The sequence below is a fragment of the Patagioenas fasciata genome, chromosome 1 (genome assembly GCF_037038585.1).
Source record: "Patagioenas fasciata isolate bPatFas1 chromosome 1, bPatFas1.hap1, whole genome shotgun sequence".
In the NCBI taxonomy this organism is placed as follows: Eukaryota; Metazoa; Chordata; class Aves; order Columbiformes; family Columbidae; genus Patagioenas; species Patagioenas fasciata.
Window position 1 is genome coordinate 199,596,539 of NC_092520.1, and position 13,397 is coordinate 199,609,935.

At 39.2% G+C, this 13,397-nt stretch overlaps 1 protein-coding gene across 1 annotated transcript in view; it reads right to left on the reverse strand.

The window, feature by feature from the left end:
* SLC2A13 (solute carrier family 2 member 13) overlaps positions 1 to 13,397 on the reverse strand; it is a 154,651-nt gene that overhangs the window by 112,205 nt on the left and 29,049 nt on the right. The window contains exon 3 of the mRNA XM_065842048.2: positions 7,405 to 7,613. Coding sequence (XP_065698120.1) covers positions 7,405 to 7,613 — 209 coding nt within the window. The remainder of the gene's footprint in view (positions 1 to 7,404; positions 7,614 to 13,397) is intronic.

Genomic DNA, 13,397 nt, shown 5'->3' on the forward strand with positions numbered 1-13,397 from the left:
CCAGTCATCTTCACAAGGTCAGAGACCAAAGAGGCTGCAAGATTATCTCCAATTTTTGCCACAGAATATGCTTTCAGAGCTAAATAATGAATCATATTACTAAGCTTAGCGAAGTGTTATAATTATTCCTCAGTAGTCTAAAAAAAATTTTCCCCCTATGCCCATTAACATTTTCACACAACACTGTATATTTTGTCTGAATCCCTGCTGCATGTAAACAGGCAGCTCAAGTGGGAGCAATGGGCTTAGAATTGTGTATTCAGAGCAGATGCTGGATCCAGCGGGGAAATGATGGAGAACGGGGTCTTTTTTTTTTTTTTTTTTAATTAACTGAGTTCTTGAATGCAATTAGCAGCTCTAGAGACACCATAGTTTTATTACTTCTTAAGCACAATATACCTAAATAAAAAAGCAGATGCAAAATTTCAGATGAGAAACAAGTACATCAGTGTAAGCACGTTAGGAAAAAAGCAAAGGCCCAAAGAGCAAATTCTGTTGGGAAGGCAGCACATGCTCATCTCTCACACACGTGCACGCTGGAAATTCAAAATCATATTTCCACTTTCTGACAGAAGCGGGCTGACCGTGCTCCAGGCACCCCACCTGCCGCAGAACCTGCTCTCCAGCACACCAACCCGGGCTGGGAGCCGTGGCCTGGGCTGTGGAGGCGCAGAGGCCAGAGCAGCATGGCGGGAGGTTCGGCAGCGCCATGGCGGGCAGGCCTGGCCCACAACCACACACCCCCAGCCACAGCTTGCCTTTCAGCACGTCTATTTTGCCCTTTCACTCCTATCCCAGCTTTAAAATCCCACGGCTAACTTCTACCAACACAGGCTTCTCTCTCTCTGAGAGAATATTCTTGGCCAAGAATATTCCATACAAGTCCTTCAAATTCACTTCCACCAGGAATCTTCAGTCCAGTTTTCCTAAAAATCTCCCCACACTGCTTGTTTTTCCCCTCAACTAACTGGGAAGGAACTATTGTAAACACATACTGTTACAAATGCTGTTTAACGTTGAAGCTATTATGTAGCAGACCTTTAATAACAGGCCAAGTTATACAGCTAAGCACTACTAGAAAATACGAGATATGTGTCTACCTTACCACTTCCTAGAACTGAACTGAGCACCCAGAAGGCACAGAAATCAGTGCCAGAAGCCGACAGCTTCTAGAAACTGATCTAGTCCACGTCAGTTGGAATAGCTCGTTTAAATACAAAAAAAAAAGCCACCAAACCCAAGTAGTTTGTGTTTCTATACATTTGAAGAACTGTAGCTAGCCCTAACAGATAATAAACGTGAAATGGAATGAATGATAACACCTGGACAACCAGCCAAAAATGCCTAATTTAGGTTATTTTTCTTTCTTAATCTGAACAGCCAATTCTAGGTAGATTTGCAGGGGTAGGGTTTGTAGGGATTTCTTTGTTTTTTTAAGCAAAAGTTACAAATTCTTATTCCTCTGAACAAGACAAACAAAACATACTATCCTAATTCACTGCCTCTCCTTCAATCACAGTTTGCTTTAGAACATATACTCTCACAAAAGAATGTCAATTACTAGTCTTATTGTTCCAATATTTTTTTCCACTCCAAAACAAGAGTTTTCCTAAACAAAGCACAGGGAGTAGCTGAGTGTTCAGTGATGCACTAGTACTGGTACACTAGACAGGTAGTCCCACAAGTGACCTCTGATGAATAGCAGCAGTTAATACTACCTGAAAATCAGCAAATTAAACTACAATATCTGAACAATGTCATTCAGCCTAAGCCAAAATCATTATGTCCAAATTCATCTTTGAACTGGTATAGAATGAAGACTTTCACATTTTCTTTTATTTTCCAGACTTGTAGCTGGAATTTTCTGCAGGCTTCAGAAGCTGTGAGCTAATATAAAGCTAATAACACTGACAATGGAAAGTTAATTTACTTCCAGAAACTTCACAGGGATTCTTACGTGGTCAAAAGAAACAAAACCAAACCATACTCTCCCACCTCACAGTGCTTCCCTATACTTACATGAAGCTTTACAGAGCTTCACTTTTTCTTGCCCTTTAGGACTACCATGCACTAAATCTGTCTGGACTTCTGGCAAAGAAGAGTTTGTTCCAAAACACACATCTGAAGCAGTCTACATAAAAGAATCTGATCTTCAGAGAGGCAATTAACCACCATTTCCAGACAAACACTCAATTTATTTCAGCACATTTAAAACCAAGGTGAAAGAGTAAGGGACTGGTTTTGGTCATAAGTCACTGAAGCAAGGATGACTCGAAACGCCCTGGCAGATAAACACGCTAACACCAGGATGCCTGAAGTATGCAGACGTTCCCAAAATCATGGTTAGATGCCCAAACTGAAGGTATACGCAGAGCTTTAAAATACCAGAAACAAACTATTATTTTCAAAATATAGCGGTCATATTTCTATACAAGGCAGAAAAACAGCAGTTGTTCTTTATACACTGTATTTCTCAAAGGTCATATTTGCAAGAATCAGTCATCCTTGTGAAAGACTTCAAGGATAAAATGAGAACCAAAAATCATCTTATCTCTCTTTATCAATTGTTTAATACAGTAATTCATACTTTCCCTATTCCTTGCCAAGTTTTCTGGAAGGCTTTTTCTTGTTATCTGATTGTGCACTGAATTGAGTTAGTGTACTTTCTCAGGATCAAATGTCTCCATGTTTTATTTGCCTGCATTCCATGAATTTCAAAGTATCCAGAAGAGTACTTTTGTTATGAGTTCAACTCAAAACAAATTCTAGTGAAGACATACACAGGAAGAACTTCTGTTCTTAAGGCAACAGACACGGAAAAAATCCTACCGTCAAATGGTTAAAATACAAGAATGAAATGAAGACACGCCTGTGAAGCACCTCTTGCATTGGCCACGCTTCCCACAAAACCCAAAGGGAAAACCCACCTGCACCTGACCTTGGCACTCGGTATTGCTAAAAAAGCAAGAATTTCAGGCTGACATGACTACCAACCATATTGGATTTGGGGTTTTCTTCAATGAATCCTTGGCCCAATGCCTTTGTTTCCTTTTGTCTCAAAGACTTCCATCTAATTTCATGGTTACAGATAAAACAGCCGCTTATTAGGACTTGAGTGCCTGGAAGCAGAACAATTCAGAGTTCTGCACAGCCCTAGCAGAGCATCACAGTATTACCAGGTTTCATTAAATAAGATACCAGCGATGTCCAATAATAATAAGCATGCCTATATCTTTTTCAACACCAGGTATGTTGGGCAATGGCCTAAGATAAAAGGGACTCCCTAAAGCAAGGGGAGAATTATGATTAAGACTAAAAACTGTGAAAGATTCCAGTATCTGCCTAGAAAGATCCATGTCAAATGGTTCCAGCCAAAGCCAAAGCCAGGAATACTAACAAGTTCTTAAGAAGAAAATGTGCAAGAAATGGAAAAATACTGGAACTAAGAAGGACTGAGGGAACAGATGTCCTGCCTGATAATATCCTCTTTTAACTAACAGCCAATTGGGTAAACTTATGAGCTCAAATCTAAGGGCAATCAGGCAATTTTACCTTTATATCATGTAACATTTATTTCCAACAGGGAAATACAAAACTTAAAAAAAAGAGACTGATTCAATGATCCAATAGGATCCAACAGCAAAGAAATGAGTCAGGCCTAGAGGAGTGAAAGAGTGGCATCAATACATTTTTCTTGGTCTCGCACAAAAAAAAAAAGCTAGACTATTTTTTAAAAAAGTGTATTAAATGAAAACACAAGGAGATGTCTGATCTAGAAGCAGTGCTCATTACATGACATTCTGGTACAGCCACAGAACAGTAGGTTAAAAAAATGTTACAATGTAATGACTGATTTTCTAAATCACTCAGTGAAGTTCACAGAAGCAGCATTGGTTCCACGCACCGCTGAGCCCCAGTAGTTTTACATGGCCAGAATTACTAACCATAATATGCAAAAAAGACATCATCATGATCAGAAGTTGACACATACACATGCATAAGAACAGATAATAAAATGTAAAGGTCCACAGGCACGGCAGACAAGGCCAAGAGTCTCAACCCTAATTCACAGGGTAGAGGAATGTGAGATAACTAGGGCTGGGGGAGATTACATCGCTCTCCTAGTGTAACTGTGATTCATGGTTACACATCCTTCATCTACACAAAAATAAATGTCTAGTCTTAATGCAAATGATGTTCATTTCGTCAAGATGTTAAGTTAGTACTATACTCATCACTACTGATTTCACGTGAAATACCAGGCATCCTGGCACACCACAGTTCAGTACTGCTACAAGCCAGGCAGTTTGCAGATGCTTCCATGCAAACAGGCAGTACAAAGTGACACTCTTCTGTGATTTGCTTTGAACACTAGAGTGTTGTCAAACATATAGGAAATTAAAGATCTATTTAAAAGTTTCTCTTGGATGCTGTAATGATTTCTTCTCAGTCTGAAATGACCACTACACTGGCAGCCTGTAAGACTTCTGTAAAAGGTGTACTAGAGAAATTACTGCTATACACCAAACCATCACTGTTAGAGTCACTCCAGTGTTCTCTCTAGAGTTAGTATTACAAATCCCACTCTCTAATTCACTTAGGAGCACTAGTTACTTCATCCACACCTGTGTATTAAGCCACAGTGCCAGCGCTTACCTGAATTGCTATGATTTGATTGCCTGTTTTTAACTAATGTGCAGTACAGAACCTCTGCCTTAGCTGTACTAAAACCCACAATTTAGCAGCAGTGGGAGTCAGCCATGTTTTGCTATGAAGAGTCACTACCGAACCCTCCCCTAGCAATGTCTTTAATCCTCCCATTGGTTGCAAATCCCTTCTGACCATTCCCTTCCCTTTTCTCTCCTCTAAGGCTTCAGAGCCTAAGCCAAGCACTGGGGATCCACAGCCTAGCTGAAGGTGAAGGCCCCTTTCCACCTATAAACCACGGCTCCCACAACTCTTTGGGAGCTTTCTTGCCTCTCACATCTTCCTTATCAGTCCTTCCTACCACCAGCTCCCTTTTGCACCACAGCTCCAACATCTGAAAGGCGGATGCCGTTAAAAGATGATGATTCTTGGTAATGTTACTGCAGAATGCAATGCTCTCCGCTTCCCTCCTCAAAACACAAGGTTACAACACCAAGTCACACTGCAAGTGCAGAACGCGGCATGCAAAAGCAGTATTCGTGACTGCCAGAAAAAATGTCATTTGCATAACCAGCCACGGGGAAAGTGTTTATCAAAAAGATATATCCTTTTCCTGATACCAATCTGAAAATGTTAAAATATAAGCTGTTAAGCAGGATCAGCAGCAGTGATTTGGCTGAATGCATTGGAAAGGATAAAGAAATGTGAATCATTTGCTTAACAGATATCCCACATTGATACAAAAGACTTCTGAAACACAAGTTTGCTGCTGAAGGCATTTTAATTATTTTCCAGACAGAAGCTGTTTAATGACCACATGGAAAATGCAATTAACTTCTCTGGTTTTATGACAATAAAACCAAACCTTTAAGAAAGCAGGTTAAACAACACAGATGAAGTTCCCCCGTGATTAATTATTTCCATGACTAGAAAAGGTGATGAAAAAGTTAGAAAAGACATTGCAGTTTTTAGTGTGGAACCACCCGTAAGTCATAGAAAGGTAACAAAAATACAGTACGTCTTGATGCTGACACACAACATACCTTTTAATAACAACGAAGACTTCGGGTTAAATGAGATGAAGTGCAATTATTACCAAGTTATAATCAAAAACAAGAGTGACCATAACTATCTAATGCCTATTTGCTAAGCATTTATAGTAAGTGGGAGAGCATATACTTGTAACTATCCTTATTTTTTAATGCTCTTTGGCGACAACCCTGAAGCTGTGGATTACCTGAGAGGAAAACGCTCATTCCCTGTACCCAATATTTGTCCTAAGTATGTGATTGATTTAACTGAAGTCCAGGAATACAATAAGTTATCAGGTGGGTGTGGGGGTGGAGTCAAGAAACCTACACATCCCAGAAAGCCAACAACCTCATAATTAGTGTGCCAGTCCAAGTTACAAATGTACAGAAGACCAATGAAGTCAGCCCTACAGCAGTCTTACACCACCACATTCAGCTTACAGTGAAACTGCAGCATGAGGAAAGGTTCAAGAGAGAGAAACAAGGTCTCACCCTTGTCTCTTACCCAGAGACTAAAAATAACGGTCTGGATGGGTCAAACACCTGCTCCTTAACACTAGACATTAAGTGGCTCTCCACAGAACTAAACAGCCCAATCGCTAATTTGGATCAGGAACGTCAGCACAGGACTCAAACCCAAGCTGTTCCAAGAATATCCTCTTCAGCTTTTTATCAATCAGCTTCAATGAACTTCATTTCCCCCTCCCAAAATGAAGAACTGGAAAAAAGTATTCGAAGTCTCACAAAAATAATAGGAAAAAAAAATCCAGCCCTACTTCACACCAGTGATCAATATTTTGAAAATCCCTTCACTACTATGTAGCAAATAACTTTTTCCAGATACTTGATTATTTATTGTAAGGCTCAAAGCCAAACTCCTTGAGGCAACAAGATTATGTATTATGTTAAGTGTCAATTTACACAGACATAAAATAACTTGCATTTTTCTTTCCATCAGATCTAAGACGACACAGTATTCTCCTATCAGTGTGTAAGGAAGCAAGAATTAAGATGAGTCTTAATTAAGAGCATTAGTAGAGATTCCCATGTTAACACTTCCAGGATAAAGCAAAGAAAAAAAATGTAGTGGACAGAAAGTCAACGGAATGATAATATTGCTTTATAAGCACACAAAGTCTTGAGTAATTATGGCGTAAGGATACAAGAGAGTAAAAAAAGTATTTGATTTAGATGCCTTCTTCTCTTCGGGGCAGACCAAAAGGACTTTCAGAAACTGCCTTTACTGAAAAAGAATTACATGCCTAGTTTTGTAGATCTTTCCAAAGGCTGCTTGTCTCAAATATGGTGGGCCAGGATACAGTCTCTGGATAATTCAGGCATATAAAATGTCTTCTGACTTCCCTGGTATCTGTTTGGTTTTTTCCACTGATGAAAGAAGCAAAACTTTATTTCATTTATTTCCAGTCTTCACGATGTGCATTCTTAAACTGAGTGATTTTTTGAGTGCAATTCTCAGTAAGTGTGGGAGGTATAAACTTAGAATCTTACACAACTTTACTTTTTCCTCACTTAAGAAATCAGAATCTAATTTAAAACTGTAGGACTGTAGAAACATCTGTTCATTTTTCAAGCTACCAGTATATGAAATATTTCAAATGGCAAAATGGACAAGAGAAAGCAAAACAACAAGTTCCCACAGGCTACGATTTCAACATTTGATTTTCATCTCCTCAATGATAGAGAGGCCAACAAGCACTCAGCATACCTGCTCCAACTTCTTTTTCCTCTTCTTCAATGTTGTTTTTGATACTGTCATACTCCTCATCGATTGCCTGGTTGCCACGCATTTGAGACAGAATTCTCCGTGCTCTCTGAGTCTGGCCTTTCTGAATGAGCCAGCGGGGACTTTCAGGAAGAAACAGAAATCCAAGAAACTGTATAACTGCTGGAACAGCTGACAGGCCCAGCATGTACCTGGAAATAATCAAATAAATAAATAAATATCAAATAATTGGGTACAAAAACATGCTATCAGAAGATGCAGCTACAGCTCCTCAAGCTGTAATTTATAAATCAAGCACTCCTCCCCTTTTATTCTTTATCATTAGAAGTTAAGCAGGCAAGATCAATATTATGCAAGTATTTTAGAAAACAGGACCCTCACTTTCAATTCCAGGAAATCTCATGGACATGTTGACTATTCTGCCACCACTGACCCTGCAGCCACTGGTCCTGAGAACACTAAGTCAGACTAAATAAAAAACCCTGAAACAATCCGGTACTCTGGAAACTGATAAATCCTTTGGTGAAGATACAAGAAGAGAACGAACAGAAAGAGAAAGCAAAGGCAGAGAGAACAAATGGGTACTGCTGATGGAAAAAATTGAGATCAAAACCCTTCTGTTTCACAGACATTACGAAAAACAACCACCACCACCAACACAACACCCCCCCCTCCCCCCCCCAGCTAATCAAAAATGCTTAATTTGGTCAGTAATATGTATGCACAGACACACTTGACCAAGGAATATGGCTCTTGTGTAAGGAAATGCCTGGTTTGCTTTTTAAAATTTTTTACTAGAAGCAGAAACCCTGAAAAAAGTTCATTTCACCACCGTCACCATTTAAACCACATCTTTTAGAGAGTTTGCTCTTAAATCTTCAGCCAGCTGCAATGTTAGGTTTTAAATCAAAACTGCATTTTAGATGCCAGGGGGGTTACAGCATTAAGGCTAGTTCGCTATCTGTGATATCGCTGATCACAGATATTGATTGCAGCTAAAGTGGGGGGAAAGGATTGTGGAAGACATGCATACCACCAACTTTCATGTGTAGTTCTGGTCTATACACTTCACATTTTTATATCGCTTCAATAAACACTAAGAAACACTAAGAACAACAAGAATTGCAGAACAATGTATAATTTTGTTCTGCTTTTTAAATCTGACCGTTTCCCATTTGTGCCTCACTGAGATTTTTTTCACTTCCATTAAAAACTTTAGACAGTGCTCGTGTCACCTGTACGTTATTGCTGCTACTGTGGGTTTCACATCAGTGGTTAGTCATTAAAACACCTGCAGAAACCAGCCCTCAGACTGAATACTGAGGTAGCCTGTACTCAAACAGGTTCACACCTTGACATTAGTCAGGAGATGAAGCAGATTTGTTCCTCTCTGCTCAGCCCCCAGGATGCACGCTTTCACAGACGATTTGGCAGCCTCTCACCTGGATGTTTTTATAAAGCACACTATGAAATAAGATTGCTAACAGAGCAGGAAAGAGAGCACAACCATTAATGAAAACCTTGTTCAGGGCAATGAACCAAATGTATTTGTCAAGTCCAAACGCATTTTGGATGAAAAGGGAAAAAGACTTCCTTAGAGGCATTTGTAAATTTAATTTTAAAAAAACGTGAAGAATACAACAGGGCAGAAAACAGGAGAATGGGGAAAAGAACACACAAAAGGTGATGCAAAGAGGATGGCCATCCTGGGACACCATGCATGCAGGCCAGTCTTGCCATCCCCAAGCCGAGCCCTCAAGTTCTTCCTAAAACCAGCAAAAATTTCCAACAGGTCATACAAGCAAATCTTGATCTAGAAAGAAATCCGTGGGCAAGGCTCTTATTTTCTAACACTTTAAGAATGGCATAGCTCATCCTTAGTTAAAAAAAGAAAAGCAGATGGAAGACAAATTCAAAACACAAAGCTTGTGGAAAGATTATTAGTTGATTTATCTTCAGCCAACACATCTAACAAGTGTCACTAATTAACTGATGTTCTCATTCCTCAAACTAATGTTCTCATTCATTAATGTCCTCCTTTCTTCCTATACTCTTCCCTTTCCACAAATATTTTGGTAGCTGTATGCAGAATCACCTTTACACATTCACCATTGAAGCTCACCAAACTGTATATTCAGTATCTGCATTAGAGTGGTATTTAGAAAGCTTTTTCTATTTCAAATGAAAAGTAGAACAAAAACACAGAAATTAAAAACACAGTCATTTTATTCTGTCAAACTGCAAGCAAAAGGATCTTTTAATGTATCTAAATAAGAAATTTAGTCCTTTTCACTCAGATTACTCAATTTCTGCTCCTCCAAAGCCCTTCAGTCCCTTAGATGCAGCAGAGCCTCCAGAATTAAACAGCTGGCTACCTGCAATCATCTTAGGAAGCAAAATCAATTGACACTCCCAAAAGCTTGATCCAGCCTGTTAAGGCAACCAGTTGGGCTCTGTTGGAGTGTTTATCACAGGAAAGATAAAGAAGAAATGTACAGAAAGTGCTTGGTCACTACAGTCAGTTTCCAATTGACATGTTTCTGGTCAAAGTTGAGTACAAGGAGCAGGCCAGAAGGAAAATGTTCTGTTAAGAGCACACAGCCATTGCCAGTTCAAGAGTTGTTGCAATTTGCCCATCAAGCAACTTTGATATAACCAATTTAGAGTTAGGGCAGGCAATTTTAGACATTTCATGCAGCGAGCCAGCTTTCAGAAATCTAATATAGTTCTTTCCTATACAGGGTACAAGACTTTGCATTTGAAGCCAGATGTCTAGCAGACCTGAAAAAATCCAGCATGAAATTTAATAAGTCTGCTGTAACATTTCTCCTTCTCAGACATACTGCTGCAATACTATTAAGATGGCATTAGCAGGGTTTATAAAGCTAACCTGACACAAGAGTCAGGTTAAATGTTTGTTTTCTTTGGTTTACTTTTAATTTAATATTCAGCATTTCCAAGGGCAAGCAGAGCTGAGACAAAGGAAAGTTCCTTATTGTTTTTTGTAGCACTCCAATACTTCACCATTCAGTCACTAAGAGCTACAATAATTGATATAATTTTCCTTCCTGTAGGCGATGACTCAGGAGTGAACATCTGTGGTTTCTCCCCATGTGTTCGCTGGCCATTCTTCCCAGGTGATTGACCACCTGTGCTCTTCCCGGCTCAGCCTCAGGTTGCAGAAAACTCGCTGAGGACAGATGAGCACACTATTGCCAATTAACAGCTCCAGCACCGCCGCTGCAAACCCTTGGACACTTCTTCACTAGCACAGCCTCAGTTTCTGCCCAGTGCATCATCAACAGCTTCGACTGGCTCAATCTGGCAGATCAGTACTTGGCATGTACATAAAACATAGAATTACCATGTTATCAAAGTCATCCAGCACAAGCCAGCAGGCTAAAAGAAACAATTCTCCCTCTCTACTCAACACACCGTGCTGAACCTGGAAGACAAAGACTGGGAACATCAACATCAGACCAGGAATAGCAATGGGTCACAAAGGCAGTAGTGCAACTGGAGTGTATGACATAAAAGAACAGGCCAAGAGAAACTGGTTTTTGCTGTCCAGAAAAAGAAATGATCAAGAGGAGATTTAACTGCAACATTCACAACTGAGAAGGAGCTCATAGAGAAGATGGAGACAGACTCTTCCCAGAGATACACTGTGAGATGACAATAGTCAACAGTCACAAGCTACAACAAGAAAAACTCAGATCAAAGATGAGGGAAAGCAAATATTCGCAGTACGAGTGACTGAACATCTGAACAAGTTGTCTTGCCAAGTGAAAATGCCCATTGTTGGGAGATTTTCCAAATTCAGCATCTCACACAGCTGCAATCAAACACTGAACCTCTTAGTCTTAGTCCCCAGGTTCTAGATTTTACTTTTAATTGTTTCAGTTCAGATAGGTTAAAAGGCCCAAATTTACCAGGGCAGTTAATTTTTTGCTCCAAACAGAAGAAAAAGTTACACCAATGTGGAAGTTCTGACAGCAGTTCTGCAGCACTTCAGTGGGTGGGGGCCTCATTCCTATTTAAGGTATAGTGGCATGTAGAACACCATGTTTTACAAAAATATGAAATCTACATTTGACAATGACTATTGCCTTCCACTTAATCTTCCACTTTAGCTAAATAGATTTACAAAGTAACATATCAAAAGATTGTAATGTGTGTAACAATCTGGAATGATACTTTTCAGTTAAATTATCACTTACGTACAACTGTACTTGTCAATCCTACGTCACCACTTGATTTGAAAACTGACACATCCTATACAACACTGTTAGCTCTTTGATCTTTTCTGAAGAAGCCTATAAGTTTGCTTTCGAGCTGCAAAAAAAATCACGCTAGGCAATACCTTAGTTTATCTGACCAATTAAACAATAGCCACAGCTCCAATAAGATCAATACTTTCTTAGCTTGTATTTTTCTTCCACTACACTAGTATTTACTGAAACACACAGATTACAAACACATCCTCACCTCCTATGTATCAGCCCACTAAAAGGAAAAAACCCACAGACTTACATCCACAAAAGCTTCCCCCAGCTGAATTCCTCACCACTGAGGAAAACTGAACTTAAATCTGCCTAAACAGAAAGTGCACAACGCCTCTACCAGTAACAGTGACTCATAGTTCCATTTCTAAATAAATATCTTTACTTGTCTATTCCTCCCACCCAGACCTATGCGCAGGAAGCCAATACATTCGCAAATTATTTAGGCTAAATGTTAATTTAAAATAATAAAGCAACTACTGAAAAATTTGCATCGAGGATCAAATGCTTTAGTTTGTATTTTACCTAGAAAAGCATTACTGCGTGCCATTATTTCTTCTCAAAATGAGCATATTCCTTTAGCTGTAGAAAAGCATTAGCAATCCTATAAAACTAACTTTTTCTTTCAATGATGGCTAAAACTTAATATTAAATTAGAATTAAACAAAATCAGCATGAAGTGACTTTTTAAGGTCAAAATATGACATCTTTTTACAAAAGAGGCAAAGGAAGCAATCATACGGACAAAAAATTAAACCTTCAAACTTCTTGAATCTTCAGACATGCACAAATTAAACCACAGATTCATTAAGAAGAAAACATTATTTTTTTTTGTTTTAACGCACATTTCTTTACATACTAGAAAAAGATGAGCTTCCAAGTTCTTCTGTGTACCAAGTCTCAAATAAATTGCTCCTAACTTAAACCTCAAACATCAGTGCACCTAGAAATTCCTATTTAGCTGCATCAGAAGCCAGAACATGTAATAATACTTATGTTGCAAGCTTTTGGGGGTGGGGGAGGCTCCTTCAAATCAGGATTTTCAAACAGCAAAATGATTCCAGGCTGTAGCAACAGAAATCGAAGCCCCTACAACAACATGCATCCCTGTCCCAAGAGTGTTTCAAGAGAAAAGCACACATCATTAAGCACAGGTTTCCAGAAGTCAGGATGCATAGTTATTCCCCCCACGCATTTCTGTTAATTATTTTTTCAACTCAGCACTGCAAGTAAAATACTGAGCCACCAAAATTTCTCATCTCTCAAATGACACACCACTATCAAGACAGTAGGTATAAAGCTGCAGTCCAGAAACACCTGGTGATGCCTACAGGAAGAAAACAACATCCAGAAAGCAGAGTAAAAGAGATTCATATTGTTCTATAACTTACACGTAACTATAAAGTTATGCTGCAATCCCCTTCGCTTTAATTCTGATTGGATTACTACTGCTGTCAAGGTTTAAGGCAAGGCGGCAATAAACCATGGCAGACACTCCCTGTTATCCCCTTTACCTCCCACCACCCCTTCCTTTAAGATTTCTGCTGCTGTATCACCCTATACGATGCTCAGATTAAGATTATTCAAAATACACCTCTTTTTTGCACATACAGCATCATACTTATTGGAAATGTGCCTTTTGAAAAAAATCAGCATGTAATTATTCTAAATGCAAAAGGCAAGCTACTTTCA